We start from the raw sequence: 18,401 nt of genomic DNA, 5'->3' as shown, positions 1-18,401 counted from the left end.
AGGAAAGAAGCCGCCGAAAAGAAGAGCGACCCCGCGCGCACGGAGGTGGCCTGCCTGGCCTCGGTGCGGTTCACCAAGCGGCCGCTCAAATAAGGACAGACTGATTTCCGGTTATCTCGCTCTCTCTCACCTCCTCCTGCACGCGACTCTTTTCGGCTCTTTCGCTCAATTTTCGTCACGAGCCTCGGGGGCTCGAGTCACCAAGTTTTTTTATCCTTTCAAAGCGCACTTCAGTCTAACACTGTTTTTTTTTAGAGATTAATTCGTATTAACTTTATTAGAGTTTAAGGCAATTATTTTTCGTTCGAGAAAAAAAGATTGATGCGTGAAAATTGGATTAGTGAGAAATTCAGTATTTATTAATTCGTGTAAATTTCTTTCCTTATATTTTGATATCATTCAGATCTCGTGACCACTGGTTCCTTTCATGATTTCACTTCGCAACTCATTGAAAAGTTCTTTGTAAGTGTTCGAAGCAACGGGGGGCTCAGATCCGAAACTTTCACGCCGAGACATTTCGACCGAGTCCGTTATCCGAATAATCCGAATGATTTGGGCTTGCTTGGGAAATACCGAGCGGCCGGGATCGCGTTAGAGTTCCCTCTCGGATACCTGGTTCCGCAAATATCTAGGGGCCTGCGCCTTGTTCCCATCATCGGCTCCTCGCCGCCCTTCCCGCCGGAATATGCCGGCCAGAGAGCGACAGAGAGAAAAGGGAGCACCGGTACACTCGCTTCCTCTCTCACAGCCGACACCCGGATACTATCCTTCGCCCACCCGTTGGGCTCTCTCTCTCTCTCTCTCTCTCATGCGCGCAGCTCGATTCGCCGCCGCCGACGCCGCTGCCACCGCCATCGCCGCGACGCACAGCTGGCGCAGGAGGGAAACGGCGTCGTCGGCCCCGTGGCCACCAGACGCTCGCCTGGAGAACGACGAAGGATGATGCGCAGCTGCGGCGAGAGCTGAGAGGATGAAGTGGGGCAGGTCGAAGAAGAGTTTCAGCGCCCACGGAAAACGGAGAGGCGATATCTTGCACGGCGAACAAGGCAGGCGTGCAGGCATGCAGACAGACATCGTTATATATCGATGGATTTTTCTACACGCGCGTCATTATTTCCCTTACGAGCAATTATTCGCGTTTGTACGAAGGATGAAGTGACCTTGATCTGCGGCCCCTTTCGATGCGAGATACGAAAGAAGAGGATGAATCGGATTCTAATTTAAAATTGATGTTTTTATTCGCGGTACCAATCTTGTGGTCATTGAAAAGAAATGATATTTTTATTTCTACATTTCATATATTTTCAGTTAACCGTGGGATTTTATAATTTTTTTTTTTTTAACTATTTTCCGAACGAGCTTATATTGAAACAGAAAAGATAATTGAATTTCTTCCCTCCGATCTTTCTTCGTCATATGAGTATTCCTCGTACAGGGTGTCTACTTAAATCTTACAAAAAAGTTTCTTGATTTTCCATCTTTTATTCAAAATCTCAGGTAAAAAAAATATTTTAAGATCTTTGTCCTACAATTTTAAGCTATAATCAGTTTTTTTTTTTTTTATTGTTTCCTAATGTTTTTCATTCATTCAAAAGAAAAACACAAAGTCACTTTTTATTGTACGTTTTCTAATGCTTTTCATTCATACAGAAAAAAAACACAAGTGCTAGATTTATAGGTGTATTAAAAAAAAAATGAATAGCTTTCGTTAAGATAAAAATTTCAAACTCGTACGACATTTTTATTCACTAAAAATTAAAATAAAGAATATATGCTGCATGTTTTATTAAGACACTGAATGTATAATCAAAAACAGGTACATCTATAATATATTTTAAATACGTAATTCACAATTTGATTTATCAGCGGATTGCCTACTGTTTATAGTATAATAAAAACAAAATTATTAAAGAGAATTTAAATTAAAAACAATTAAAAAAAAAAAATTCCCTCAGAATTCCAGGTTTTCCATATTTTTCCAAGGAGTAGACACCCTGTCATGTGACATATTCGCGTTTGCCGATACCGTGCCCGGATAGCAACAACGAGGAAGGCGGCGAGACGAGAAACGCTCTCTTGTCGAGGGGAAATGAAAGAACGACCGTGGATCGACCAACGCGATACATCCTCCTCACATCCTTTCCGCGATACTCATACGATAGCTTCACGTGTCAAGATGATTAACTCTCACGATCGAGTGAAATTTAAAATAGCAACGCAACGGCACGATCGTCTGAACATTCCGTTATAATTTACATCGACACGCATTTTGATATGCGCGCATTATTGCGATTTTATCGCTCGATTAAAAATTACTCTTGCATTTAATGTCGTATTTATTTTGCGAGGACAGTTCGTATACACCTGGCACTTGGCGAAAATGCACAGCTGCGATTGTATCTTCATAAGATCTTTAATATATTCGTAATTTTTACAAGAACAATTGTGTTTGATTCAAGAAATTTTTTTTCACGAAAATGCAATGTGTATTCATTGTTTGTACTACAATATGATTGATCTTTAGATTTATAATATATTAGATTATATTTAGATTTATAATATATATGTTTTGTTTCAGATTATTGACATTATTTTTCAAAAGAATATATAAAGTGCTATTATGGTTAAAACTTTCTAAAATTTATTTGAAAAGAAAATAGTCTCTTTATTCAAAGTCCAAATTATTACTGTATAGCACAACTATTATCCCAACATTTGTCATACTTACAAATCATTCAAAAAATTCTTTAGTGTCGTTATGGTTATCACTTGATGCAATTCTAAATCTCTTTCATTGTCAAATTTTCTTCCTTTTAACTTGATTTTTTTTTTTAAAGAAGGGAAAAGAATTACAAAAGAGATTAAATAAAAGATTTGTCGGACGGTGGCTTTCGAAAATAAGTTTGACATTGAAAGAAACTCATGTGTGGAAAATGATAAGTAAACTAATACAAAAAAAAAACATATTGTATCATCAGATCGTTTTACTACCGACTTTCTTTTAAAAACTTTGTTAGATCACATATTATGGTGACTAGAACGCAAAAAGGAATTTTAATACAAAGGTATGGTTATAAATGCTATAATCTTTCTCTTAACTCTCTTTCTCTCTCTTGAGTTACAAACTGATGCGCTTCTTCTACTTTCTCTTCTCGGCTGCTCCTCCTGTCATCATCGGCGAAAGAACACGAGAGAGAGGGAGACGGATGAAGAGAGACTCCGGCTGAACGCGGAGAGGGGAGGTACCCTTCATCCTTGAGGTGGGGTCCGGCTACCCCGCTGCTACCGCTTCGCCGGGATCAATACCCACCACCCCGACCAAGGTCCAAGCCACCCTCTCCCTTTGCCTGCACGCCCGCTCTGTCTGCCTGCCAAACCTGCCAAGTCGCGCTGGAATCTCTAGGGAACCACAAGCGGCTCTTCTCACAGACTTGCGCGTTTGTAATCTGACAGATCCATGATCATTCCTCGATCGAGACGTATAGATCAACCCGTTAGATATTTCGCTTATGCGAGTTAGTTTTATAACTAAAATTCTCCTCTCTCTCTCTCTCTCCGTCCACATCGCATGACGTTAGGGTCTCGCTCGACCTGTTGCGCGCACGTTGAAAAAAAGGAGCCCAACTAGCAGTTTAGGTTCCTATTCGAATGAGATACATTCTCGTCATATATTCGCGTGTTGTATTCATCGGCATATGCCCTCGAGAGTCTAATTTCTGCCCTCGAGATTATTTACACGTCAATGTGGAAAGCACGTGGTGGTCCCGAGATCATCCAACGCTGACAGCCAACAACGACTCGTGCTACCATTGCCATCGCAATCGTGCATCACACGACGAAGATATATATTTCCAATTATATAATTACACTAAAATTAATTAATCACGATATGTCTGGTACATTTAAATTTAAGGAATAAAATTAAAATTTGATTTTAATTGTAATGTCCATATTAACAGTTAAATACAGTTTAAAATCCAGTTAATAATCTATAACATTGATTTTAATGGCACGACCAGCGTCGGGAATTCCATAAATTCTATAAATTTCGGTTTAGACACGACAAATTTTAAAACGACAAATGTAATATTCTAATAAAATATAAGCTATGTGATATTTATGTATTAATATTGACACAAGATGGATCAGGAATCATCTCCTGCGTCACATGTAAGGAAACGCCGTTCAAAATTTGCAAACACCCCGTTGGATCTCTTGATGAGATCTATTCAGACTGGGAACCACGAAGGAAGATCTGGTTTCATATTCGGGTTTGACGAGAAACAGACAAAGCTCCGCGTACGTGCCTATCTCCTTTGTAAAATGCAGATAAATTTTCGAAACCCTTTAAACATCTGCATTAAAAATAATGTAATGTTCATAAATTTTTCAATTAAGAAGTTTTCGAGAAACGCACGATTTTTATAGATTAGACTGAAAACAAATAATAAACTAACAAACGAGATAAATAACGTTATTAATAACGTTATTAATAGTAAACATGCTTTGCTATTCTTCGAAAGTTCCTCGTGGTCCCTTATAATATATGTATTTGTTACAAAGAGAGATCAAAACTTTTCAAGTTAATTTATATCGCTCAAAAAAAAAGAAAGTATGAAACATTTTATATAAGTTTTAGATAAAACTATATACATTTTTCTCATACAAATACAATTATCTTACTGCAAATATACAGAGTGAGTCCAAACGTTCCGGCTAGACTTTGAGATTTTATAAAAAATTTAATTCTGAACAAAAATTTCCTAAACATGAATCAAAAAATAATTCCTTAAAATGTTAGCGCCCAAAAACTTCTGAAATCACGGTTATTTTATATCTTTTTATAAATATCAGGGAAAGAGAGTTTTTTAACAAAAAGTTGTAAAGAATTAATTTATCTTTCAAATAAGATTAAAATAATTGTGGTATTCCATAGGTTTGTAGATAACCAGTATTAAATGTACAAAAAAAGTGTTTTTTCGGCTATCGACGGTAGAGCTTCTTAAAAATACTCTTCATTTATGCTGTTATGGCGTTATGTGATTTTTTAATGCTTATCTTGCTTGTTGGTTATTCCATTAAAAAAATGTTACTTTCCTGCATTGTTCAAACTAATCAAAAGAGAATAAAAGGAAAAGCAGAAAAAAAAACAAAAATAAAATAAAAGTTAATAATTTCTTCGAAAAAATTAATAAAGGTTTTTAGGCGTTAACTTTTTAAGGATTTTTCGACCCATGCTTATGAGAAAACTTTTTGTTCAGAATTAAATGTCTTATAAAATTTCAAAATCAGAACGTTTGGACCCACCCTATATATTTGTTTATGAAAAATTCGCATCTTTGAGAAAAATTGTTATATCTGAAAATTATAGTGCTCCAAGTTTTTCAGAGATAATATACATTTATCACGTGTAATACACGTGTAAATGTATGTGTGTATACCTAAACAATATACATATGTCATTTGTCACAGTTCCGGTAAGTAAAAATTTGACAAATTGATGTAGGAACAAAAAACTTTGGAGAATATCCAGATTTTCTCTGCGTTCATGCTGGTCTCGCTTCGGATACCTGCTCTATCTGGCTCTCGTTATAGCGGCAACGACGACGGCAGTGGTGGTGCGAGAGGGGTCAGAGTCCGCTCGGAGGGCGACGGAATTGCGAAGGGGATCGCCGGAGGGGGCGAACGAGAGAGAGACAGAGAAAGAGAGAGAGAGAGAGAGAGGATTGGAGGGTTGATCCGAGGGTGGCGGCGGCGGCGATGCTGATCGTGACGGTGGGTAGTGATGGCGTTGGCGGTGCGCGATGCTAACGGACGGTTACGGGGGGTCTTTGGATCACACACGCCGGATGACGTCACTCCCCGGCGTTACCAGGATACGGGGGATCGGAAGACGAAGAAGACGCGGAATATCTGGATCTCCGCGATCAATCACGATTCAGAGTAACGACGTTTTATATCTCAACGATGCTAATGTAAATTTCTTAAAATGTGCCGAGAAATAGAGACGACATTTCCTTTTTTTTTTATATTTTTCTTTAAATTTGATTGATCGATTTATTTATTTTTTGTATTATTTTTATTTTTTTCTTATTTTGTTTGGTACTTTTAGAAAAGCCTTTTATTTATTATAATAATATTCTGAAATCCATTTTCTTTGATTTAGCGATAATAAGTATCTCTTTTATCGAGAATCGTATTTATTTTTCGAAATACCAAATTTTTTTTTTCTTTTATTTCATCTTTACATATGGGCTGCAAATGTTCCGCGTACACAATAGTTGATTCTTTAAAAAATCTAAGTCTGCATTATTCAAAGTATTTTTTAAAATAAATTTATTAAAACGTGTATTTTTCTCCATAACTTGTGAAGAGATGAATGAAGAGAGTCTTATTTTGTTTAAACGTTACATCGCTCCTGAATTTTCACAGCAACAAAGCAATAATTGCCGAAGCCTTGGAAAAGTTTTAATTTAATATTCTCCGACAAAGTCGCGGAAACTCTTAAATTTTTCAATACGAAATAATTACCACGATTATATTCCTGATTAAAATTTTCGCGGGAATAAAGGAATACAGCGTAGATGTGAATCTGTCGAAATCTACTTGCTCATAATGAGACGACGAAACTCGAGGGAGACAACCTCAACAAGTTTGAGGCAACCACTCCGCCATGATGGTACCGTCACGCACATCCCTCGTGAGCGTGTCAGTCTAGCGTACACAACACAAGCGAAATATACACATACATACATATATATATATATATATATATATATATATATATATATATATATGAAAGAGCGAATATGTACACACGTACACACGTACGTTCGTGTGTGCGGTCAACAGAATTCTTCGTCCCCTCAACATCTGGCTGCGATCCTTCGCCCGAGGGACGGATTCACGGACAAAGGAAGACCTTCCCGTTTTCTTTAATGTCCTTGGGCATGGATTTTCGAGAAACGAGTTCTTCGACATTGATCGTTTGAATAAGCTCGATAAAATCGGCTCCGATTCGTACGCGCTAAATTCATGTAAATATACGCGGGAAAAGAAAAAAAAAAAACGCAAAATGACAATCCGTTCGATCCAATTTCTACATATATTCCCTCTTATATAAATACTGTAATCTATTATTAAATTGAGTTACAAATTTTTTGCATCTTCGTCGAGATGTGTTATTGCGTAAGAGAAAAACGCATCGCCGAGCGATCCAGATGGAGCGTGAGGATAGGGTCGGAATAATCGAGTCGAAGGGCTGGATGAAACGAGCCCTTCCAGCCGGTACCGGAGTGGTTGGTCTCCGGCGGTGACTGCACATAACGACCCTAGCGGTACCGTTTCTATGGTACCGTTCGTGGGGATTAAAGCCCCTCTCGCGTCGTCGCTCCACTTTCATCTGGCTGGCGTGGCGGCGGCGGCGGCGGCGGCTGCTGCCGCCATCGGGGTGAGACCAGCCTTGGCCTGGGATCATGGAAACTGGATAGCCTTCCCGTGAAACACGCGCGCGCATATATATATATATATATATATATATATATATACATATATGTATTGGTCGATCGCGCGTATTATAATTATCCCGAGTGTCAACTACGATGGTTTCCGAGAGGCACGTGGTGAAATGTCACTTGATCGATCCATCCATCGATCGAGAAATAAATCGCGCAACGAATACGAAAGCTCTTTCTTCATATAAACATGTATATATATATATAGAGTGTCTTTCGACGTAGTACGAATATAATTACTCGCGAATTCGTTTTTTATAAAAATTCGTTTAAAATGTTTTAATATAGAAAGAGAAAGAGGAGAGCGAGAAAGAAGCAAGAAAGAAGAGAGTATGAAAACAATTTTTCATAACTTTTGTGTGCTATAAAAAAATATGCAAATATATGTATTATTTGGAAAATTTCGATTCACATATCAAATATTAATAAATAAAACTGTTCATGGCAAAAGACAATGGTATTTATGTCGGAGAAAAAAGTCGAAACAGAATTGTTTTCAGATACGTAATATCTAATACAATTAATCTGAATTATTTAATATTTAAGAACGATTGTCCACTCGACAAATAAATAATATGCAATTCCTTAAATAAAATTCTGTTAAAAGCAATGTTATACTAATAAATTATTGTTTTCTATAAATTGGTGAACAGTTTTGCTAACTGATAAGATAGAGTATACGATATCAATCAGCACATAATTGAAACCAAAAATACAAAATATAATCAAAAACTAAATAATCATAGTTTCTTATCGTTTTTTCGTTGCTATTATTAAATGATAGGCTTAAATGATCATCGTTCTAAAGATGCATTAAGAGAGGACACAAGGTAAGTTTAATCCCGGAAATATGCACGATATTAACTTTATAACAGCGATAACCGCGATACTACAGTTATTTTTTTCCAATGTACATACGTAAAGATCGAGGTAACGCCTTGATGCCGATAGCAACATCATCATAGGCGCTGCACTGCTCGTGCAAGGTTACACTTGGCGTCATCAAAGGCATATTGTCGTCGTTTAACCTTCGTGTCATCAAAGCATTGATAACCATGACTACGGCAACTGACAAAATTATATTTGTTCTTTTCTCTTCCATACGAACGACTTTTATATCAAAAACGCATTTTTTAAAGAAAAAAACTTTCCGCGATATATGGCAAAGAACGTTCTCCATCTCATGGATAGACGGTACCAATAAAAAATGTCAAGTAATTATAAAATTTTAATTGCTATAAACGAATTATTTATGTATACTAGTATTCCTTTTTTTTTAGATTTGATAATTGTAATTAAAACAAAAAAAAATAAATAAATAAATATAGAATAAGATAGATTAAAAAAAAAAGTTAGTATAATATATTATTAATAAAAAATTTTTTGACGTGATTTAAAGAGCAACTAGATCGGTTACATCGAAAATTAATAAATTTAATACATTTTAAGATTCATAAATTTTTGATATTGTGCACACAAAGCACTTTTAATCTTTTAAACTATAAAATTAATAATTAATTGGCAAATTAAAGTAAAAGTTTGCCCTGTAGAATATAACTTAATCTTAAAATCGTAAATAATATTTTATATTAAACTTTTTTATAGTGATTATATCTTGAATTGTACGACACAAAAATTCGTAAAAATAAAGATTTTATTTCTACAAAACAAATATTTACTTCAACTCATATATTAATTATTAATTTGGCGCAATGTCAACTTCACAAATCTCGAAATGTATTAGATTTATTAACCTTTGACGTAACTGATTCATCCAGTCCCTCCTTAACATAGAAGAGCAGAATGTGCACGTGTGAGCGCTATATCGGAGATATTTATGATGCAAACACGGAAAAATAGAGGACACACTCTCGTAGGCAAGCGGAGGCTGAAGAAGGAGAGAGCACGCTGCAGAAATAGTCACATGCCGTTATCGATATCACCGTTTACTTATCGTCCCATGGTCAATATTTCGCTCCCTTCGCTCTTTTTTTCTCTCGTCTTCACCACTTCTCCCTCTTTAGCCCGATGTCGTTAGCGTGCGTTTGCGCGTCTGTCAACGCGCTCGCCACTTATCCCGGTTTTATCGGCCGATAACACCAATCTCGGCCACCATCGCCGGTAGTTACAAAGGAGATATTCGTTATATGTAGAAATATTCTTTAGCGATATTGATGCACCACCCTGCATCGAGAAAAACGTTCTCCATGGCATTGAAATCGCGCGAATAGATTGACAATTTCCTTTCGTGTTTAAAGAATAAAAAAAACTGTGCATAGCAATTAGTTAAAAAAATAGTTAAAAAAAAATCAATATTTATAAATCTCCCTGGTTCTAGGTTTTTAAAAGATCCGCCATTAAAGCGAAAAACTTCAATATATTTTCGCAGAAAATTATGCAATCATATCGCGAAATGTATCTATTCCTATTTTTCCTTTTCATTTAATTTTAAAGAAGAGAAAAAGCGATTATATTTTCAAATTCGAGAACGGGAGCAATTAGAAGTGTAAGTAATTATTATTGCAGAGAATAGTGTTTCATTTTCTTCTCCATGTTTTTGAGCGCATGTAGAATGCGCGTGCGTGTGTATAATTAATAATTAAATTAATTCAATATAGAATATTAATAATATTATAAATAAATATATACAGCACTCACCACTTGATGCTCTTCTTTATGATGTTGCTGACAATCTTCTGCGATTTTTTGGATGATATGACATAGATGTCATTAAGCTTCTGTTGTTTCGTTGTCTCCATCGTATCCTTTTCGTACATCTCTGGTTGACATTCCTCAGCAATGTTATTTTCCTCGTCGGCATTTACCTTCACCGAATTCTCGACCCATTCTACTATATGGTCCTTTTGATCGACGGATAATGCAGAGTCGCCTCTAAGCTCTTCTTCATTAATAAGCTCGCTGATCGTGGTCGGAGAACCAACAATTCCTATCTCTGATTTCTCTTCTGCCCTCATCGAGAAACTTCTCGAATCCCTCTCGCTTTCCGTACTTTTTAAAGAAGCAGTATATTTCTTCGAGCTATCCACTGCATTGTCTTCCGGAGTAATTTCTTCCTTTCTTACCGTCTGCTGATCTTTTTCATTGCTCTCTTCGTCGTTGTCTTTTGCAGTTGTAGAGGCGCCAGTAACCTTCTGGAGCATTTCCATCTGCAAATCTCCGTGAACGACTTTTAAGATCTCGTTCAGTTTCTTGTCTACGTTTAGGAGACATTTCTTAACTTCTTGATTATCAGATCTTGCTTCTGTAGAAGAAAATTCCTCGAGATTCTCTTTGATTTCTTCAATCTTCTCAGAAGACATGTTTCCGGATTTCGTTTCCTCCTTTGCAGAATCTCCATTGCAATCAGTTTTAAAAGTATTTTGTTTCTCTTTATCAAGCAAATCTGTATCTGTCGCAATTGTCTCATTTTTTACATCTGCATCTTCTTTAGAAGTAGAAGCTTTGTCAAGTTCACCCTTCTCTCCATCAGAGGAAACTGCTTCATTGGCAGAAGTTGCTGGAGGAGTCTCAGACATATCGTTTTTATTCACTGAGAGTTTGGTGTCCTCTGTAGTGTTTTCCGCCATTATTATTAGATATTTCCAGAAATCAGTTTCCCAACATCTTAATCTCAATCAATTTGGACAATATGCTCTTTCTTAGCATATTAGGAAAACTTATGTTGTTTTCATGGGCATGTTGCGTGGAGTGGAAGATATGTTTTCCTATATCTTTCACTGATTTTTTTTCTTTCAATTGCGCTCTTTGTGGTTTGTTTCTATAACAAAATAAAATATCTTTAAGAATCACGAATCATAAAATATATACATATAAAAAATGTTGCAAAATCACCAGATATTTTTTTAATGTTAGATTTTTTAGTCACACAATAATATAAATTTTTTCATTATCAAAAGAAATAATTATCTATTGCAAATTTCTTATGTTTTCCATCATATATCTTTGCAAGCTTTAAATCAAAATTCTATTTGAAATTAATTGAAAAGACTGGAAAAGAATTTTATTATCTTTTAGCTCTCAGGGTTTATTTTACAAAAAGCCTTTCCTTTTAAATTGCTTATCATTCCAAAATTATTCATGCTTATTAAAAAAACAGCGACACAAAATTAGTCAAATAATTAATTGCCAAAAAGACATTTGGTAATCCCGAAACATTTTTTTTAATTATGTAAAAAAAATGATATTTATCAAAATAATTCTGTTTTCAAAATTATTTTTTAAAGTTATCGTCATTTCTCACTTCATGAATGATTTTTAATTTGTTTCACGAGACTATCACATTCCCAGAATCATTTCGAGCAACAAGTCTCTCTTTACCTGAATGAATTAATAACACGATTATTTGATTTGATAAAACACCGAAGCTTATAAATCATCAGCCTTTATTCTCTTTCGCACATCCTTATAGCCGTCCTTGAACGAGTGACCAGAAAGATTTATGGAAGACAGAGTTGTTGAAGAGAAAAATTACACGGTTGCTTCACTTAATGATAACAGCTGATTTCAAACAAAGCGTATGAAGTGAGAAACAATACTACCAATATTTAATACAAAAAAAAAATACACCAACAAACGATTAGTGAAAGATTGTTTTCATCAATAAATGAATTCCCTGCATTATCGAGTCAGCTACAACAAGGTTAGGATGCGTCGAAATATATTACACAAGACGTTTTAACCGCTGTTTCACATAAATGTCGACATTATTCCTCTCGTACACAATATCACCCGCATACGAGTTTCTCAAGACAGACGTTTGACTGCGAAACACATGTAATAATTATCATGCAATTATCATTTTACGACTCGTTAAAAAAAACAAAAAAAAACAAAAAAAACGAAGTACACGATACGTTAATAAGTAACAATTGTAAATACACGTTTAATAAACATCGATCGTCGTTGAAAATTTTCGCGTAAATTCTCATTGAATCGGGAATGCTCGACTTGGCGACTTTTTGCGCAAGACGATGGCCTCGGCAAGGTTGTCACCGCGGGTGAAACGATGACAATAGTTTTTTTTTTTTTTTCCTCCGCAACGCGATGTTTATTCGAGACAATAACGGGAGTTATTAACTTATCCTCGAAAAAGACTTACACACCTCTGCAAGATTGCCAGCCGCTTCTTACGCTTTTCAGTATTTAATCCAACCACTTTCTCGCGAAGATCTTGGCGAAGAATTCGTGGCTCCTCTGCCAAAATAATCCGTTCGATCGTCTCTTTCAGCGTGAAGTTTGTCACATTCGTCTCACTCGATTTTTTCACGATATTGAGAGGCGAGATGGGAAAGTTCGGCGAGAAGAAAGCCCGACTCAATATCCCGACGCGATTTTATTACGCTCGATCGTTGCGGGAGCATCTCACGGACGGGTGCGACGTATCGTAGCGCGCGCACCTAACCTCTATTATTTAATCCGGACGAGCCGGCGTCAAGGCTGACGAGAGATGCGACGCGGAAAACTACGCGGGCGAAAACGAACGTTGCGGGAAAGAAAAATTCGTTTTCCAGCAAGATCTTCCTTCTACATACCTTGCTTCGGTATTCCTCGCTGCGAGGAGTTAGCGAGCAACGTCGGCCGAATCAGCCGTTTCGAGGAACGACGATGACAGGAGATCACACGTCACTCGAAAGTGACAGCGAGGCAAACGCGGCGCGATCGCGACGTAAGCGAACGGGAGCGAAAGAAAAGATGTTTTCCACGGAAAATACGAGAGTACGTATCAACGCGAGAGCGGTATGTCGAGGCTGCTGACCTCACTGAAATTTCGCCATATTGAAATGCGCAGTCCGCGAACTCTCCGCGGTGAGAGAGAGAGAGAGAGAGAGAGAGAGAGAGAGACGGCGAGCGAAATAGCGCCGTCTCCCTCTCTCTCGCCTTTTCCCTCCCACTTTTCCCCACCTTCTAATAAGTGTACGTACAAAAGACGTCATTAATGTCTTTACATACATTTATATATTTTGCATATGTGAAAAATGCATATGTGTTCCGATATTACATGTCCCACTTGTCGTTCTCAAGTGTCATTTATTCTTTAACACTTTCGATGAACAAGGATGAAATAATCTCGCGAGGGTCGCGAAAGTCAAAAATGAAACGTGCCTTAAAAAAGTTCCTATGAGGTGCAATTAATATTGATATATATTGAGTTAATGAAACGTATTTATCTAAAGTCGATTTATTGAATCCTGATTATAAAATTTGTAAAATTTTGATAGATTTTTACGCGGTTTTTTTAAGAACAAATATTACTTCTCTATCACATACACACATTCTCTCTTTCTCGGCTCACATGTTTTGCAAGAATGATATACGCGCTAAAGGTTCTTTAATATAGCGCTGATTTAAAGCATTATGAATTAATGAATAAAATCATATATAATATCCCGAAATTTCTACAAACATAATATTCGATCGGAGAATTAATAGATAGGGTGATTATTAAGCATTTTCTATATAGTTTATACTGAACTATGCACTTTTTATTTAGAATTTCTAGCGAATCAAAAAAGACTCTTACTCTTACATATTCTAAAGAAATATAAATAGTTCGTATTTATTATTATATTAATATTTTTTTTTATTATCATATATAAACTTCTAAAAATATGTTGAAAAAAAGAATGAAATCTAAAATGAGACGAAACACTTACCGGGAAAAACGAAGCAGTGCTCTTTGCGAACAGTCCACTTCCGGTTCGATTCGATGTTCCGATGATCACGCTTTGAAGCGAAATCGTTGTCGAATTTCATTCATCGTCGACGCTAAGATTTTTGCGTGTATGTATGTATATTTACGTAAATATTGTGACTGTGCGATGTCTCTTACGGTGTTTACATTTTGCGTTCGCGAGCCTCGTCGATGACATTGTCGCCCGACGCGAATCTTCAAAGTCAATCGCGTCCGCGTTATTCGAAAAAATTCTTGCGCCTGTGAAATGTCAAATGCCAAGTCCCGTGCCTCGCTTCTGCGCACGCGCTCGACCGCGTCGACAACATGGCGGCGGCCGGCGCCGGCGCGACGCCTGCTTGTTGTCATCGCGTTTTCGACGCATGTAGCGTCGATCGCAATCAATCTGTGCGCGAATCGGATTCAAATTGAATCGCATGCAGCTTAAGATTGAATCACATTGTGCCGGAATCGAGATAGAATGAATTCCCGGAGATACATCGATGGAACGAATTTTTAATCGAAGACAACTTTAATACAAATGTCAAGAGCGACAATGTAAGTAATAATTTATTCGAAGGATTGTCGAGTAACAGACTGCGTTTCCATTCCAGACAGCATTTATAAAATATGTACCTATTTGAATATTTTATAAATATTTATCAAAATATTTTATAAATATTTTTATGATTAAGATTATACTTAAAGATTTACCAGATCATAAAGATTTATCATAAAAATATTTATAAAAAGATTGAGAAATATTTATAAAATATTACTATAAATATTTATTCTTTACCATAGATATTAGAAAAGATTTAGTTTATATTTTAATAATATATATTTATTTTAATAATGTATCGAATAAAATTTTTATGATTTCTTTTCTTAATGTACGCAAAATATTTATATAATGTTTCAAAAAATAAATAATAAAAAATATTTATGAATATTTATCATAAATATTGTGTGATGCTGGGATGTTATCTGGGATATTCACTGTCAATACTAAAAATCTATAATTTACGAATTACACTATAGATTTTCAGAAAATCGGAACGCAGTCACAAACTGATCATTAAACTTGCATTAAAATGCGATCGAGATGAACTCGATCTTGTGATATCTTTCGGAAAGATGAGAAGGGAAAGTTGTATAGATAATTTAGGGGAGAGACACGATTGCTGCGGTGTTCTTGTATATTTACAGATTATTCGTAATTCATAGTCAATAATAATCATATATATAATATGTATATATCAACAAAATAATATTTTAGTCATTCTTACATTGCTAATAAAATCTAGAAGCTAAACAGTCACAGGGTTTCGATCATCTAAAAAGTTGGTGGCTCCTGCCTAGCCCCGGATCGTCACGCACAGTTTGCGCTCTACCTAACAATAAATAAACAAACAAGTAGAAATCTATACATATTCCCGCGCGCGTCACATCGTGCGCATTAATGATGTTTATGATGTTTATGGATGTTTTGTACGCCAACGGTCGTAGATAATGAGACGACATTGATAATTACGATTTTATCTTCTCTCTCATATTTCGTAGAAATCAAGGAACTTTGAATCGCGAATGATAATTCTTGATTAGCACCGTTTAGATTCGAGGAAATAATGAAACGCGTTTGACCGATTTTTTTGGCTGTAAGAAAATATGAAAAAGAAAATTTCTATTTTGCTAAAAAAAAAAAATCTCTCTTTCAAACATTAAAAAATATTATACATTTCAGACGAAAATTATTTTCAGCCTCTTATCACGTATTAAATTTGTTGAATTTTCTTATGCAAGTCGGCCTTGATTTGAAATTTCTGCAATTAATACTTCCTTTCGAATCGGAATGAGGTGAAGGATTAATTGGGAGTCGAGAGATTGCGATATTCGAAAAATTCTTTTTTCTTTTTTTTTACCGGCGAGTTTAGTTTCATTTTCGCTGATAATTTTTTGCATAGAGTATCTGTCTGTATCGTCTTACGAATGGCAAAATGAGGACAGTCGTTGTCTTTATTTTTGTCGCAGCGTAGCGTGCCACGTGATCTGTCATCGTCGCGAATGTCGTATGTGTGTGTATTAAAACTGTTAAAAGGTGTACGTTAAAACCGTGGTTTCTCTAATGAGGTCGTCGCGGATACCGCTAATAATCGCGTGCGTTTCCGTTGGATGATTGTCTCTGAATTATTTACGACCGTAAACGCAAATCGGACACTAAATGCACATCATTTCTATCTCTCCTGCACGTAGCAGCCTTAATTGTATATCCGGAATCGATTACGGCCCGATTAATCCGCGATACCTCCGTTAATCTGGCACTTTTTTGCAATATTTCTTTGAATAATTAATTAACAATTGATTCTTATATAATTATTTATTTATGATTTATTAGAAATATTTTTTTGATAGGGTTTGGTGTTAGCATGTTTAAATGTCAGCATCCCTATTTTTTCCCTAATTATATTATTTTAATTATACTATTTTAATATTAATTTGATGCTAATTGGTAGAAGCAACAAATTTGGGATTAGAATAAAAAATTAGCTGTAAATTGGCATTTGATTATATTCGAATTTGATTTCTCGTAATGGAAATGCCAAGTTGACGGAAGTATCCGCGATAATTAATCCGTCTTTTTCTTCGTAGGTATAACAAATAAATGAAGGTTTGATTAATTCGATGCGATCGCCGATGCTCAATTATTTTCTCTTTTAATTGAATGTTTGACCATTCACTCTGATCATGTAGCTACGATATAGTCGGAAAGTAGAATTCTATGGCTCCATAATTTACGCGCCATGTTCTTATACTGCATTATATCTTAAAGGATAGACTAATGTGTTTCATTTCAGGGAAAAAAAAATTTGCTTTGAATTAAAATTGAATTTTTTTTTTCTTTAAGTTAAAATTGCTTGAATTGAAATATTCAAATTGTTTGAATTAAAATTGTGCCTAAAAGAATTTTTATAAAATAGAGTCTAATATATTCTTTCATTCGTAAAATATTATATTAAATATATCACTGTTTAAGAAAGAGAAGATATAATTTTTTAAGAAAGAGAAATTATTAAACGCCATAACTTTGTATTCTCTATTTTATACTCCATTTTGGAATATTCGGGAATTTCTTCTATGCTTTCCGTTTGACACGCACACGATAGAGCGTGTCGTATAAATTAATCTACTCCAAAAATTCACACGGGATACATGATTTATTCATGGGGCTAGAGAATTTACTTGACCGACTTGAATCCATATCGGTGAGCGACTCGTATAAATTCTCGCGTGAGAACTGTACCAATTGCTGCGAGTCACCGCGAGGAGAATTCCTTTCGTCATATCTAAGTATCGGATTCCGACTCCGATAATCGGTATCGCGCCATGTCTCATGTAATCGTGCTGTCAACGTACGCTCGATACGTTGTCTCTTTTGGAACACGCGCGCGTCAACATCACGTATAAAGGATCTTTTCCCTACCTAAATGGACTATCTACACTTGCCGTTCTTCGCGTTCCCCATATTCGTTTCTTTTTCTTTTAACTACCGAATAGCACCCATTCTCGTCACGCATAGCTATGCAATTTATTTCGCGCCGTTTCATTTTTTTCAGTTTTTTTTTTTTACGCGCTTTAATCCTTTGCTTCCTTCCTAAATATATTATACGACGCAGAAAAAAACGGTAGATACACCATGCGTTTTAAGTGAATAAAAATATTGAATAGAGACAGTTTATTAAAAAATTATTTTAACATTTTCGTCGAGAAATGTTGTAATAATAATTGTCGGATTGCAAAGGATCAGTGCGTTCATTCTAGCCGAATTTACACTAGCAGCAGAACATTTTTCATCTTATAATGAACTTTATTTCATAATGCGAGTAATTAAATGAGGATTGCACATTTACGCAATAAATAGCTCCGCTCGTGCTAGAATACTCAAGAGTGACTATTTTTGAAATGGCATTTCTGTGATACGTTATTGTGTCTCCGAGGTTTTCCGGTGCTCGACGGAAATAGCCGCGCGCGCACACACATGCGAACGATAAGTGAGCCAAATAAGCCGCAATCAATTTGATGCTCTTTAATTGTCCATGTAGTATTTCTAACCGGAACAAACTGGACAAAACGAATTAGAAAGAGTTGTTCTCGATATTGCCAATTATCGTGTGTAATACGTAAGAAGATAAGAGCGA

At 35.9% G+C, this 18,401-nt stretch overlaps 1 protein-coding gene across 3 annotated transcripts in view; it reads right to left on the bottom strand.

Annotated features, from left to right (window-relative positions):
- The window catches only part of LOC126857103 (uncharacterized), a 36,631-nt gene extending 23,333 nt beyond the window's left edge, over positions 1-13,298 (bottom strand). For 2 of the 3 annotated variants that reach the window (XM_050606225.1, XM_050606227.1), the window contains exons 1-2: positions 13,067-13,298; positions 10,173-11,292 (exon numbers count right to left, since the gene is read on the bottom strand). In XM_050606225.1, coding sequence (XP_050462182.1) covers positions 10,173-11,101 — 929 coding nt within the window. In that variant the 5' untranslated portion in view covers positions 11,102-11,292; positions 13,067-13,298. Of the gene's footprint in view, positions 1-10,172; positions 11,293-12,637 lie in introns of all 3 variants that reach the window. The other variant, XM_050606226.1, reaches the window with a different exon arrangement.
- Between the last annotated feature and the right edge of the window lie 5,103 nt (positions 13,299-18,401).

This window comes from Cataglyphis hispanica, chromosome 20, assembly GCF_021464435.1.
Source record: "Cataglyphis hispanica isolate Lineage 1 chromosome 20, ULB_Chis1_1.0, whole genome shotgun sequence".
NCBI lineage: Eukaryota > Metazoa > Arthropoda > Insecta > Hymenoptera > Formicidae > Cataglyphis > Cataglyphis hispanica.
This window is presented reverse-complemented; position numbering and strand designations above follow the sequence as displayed.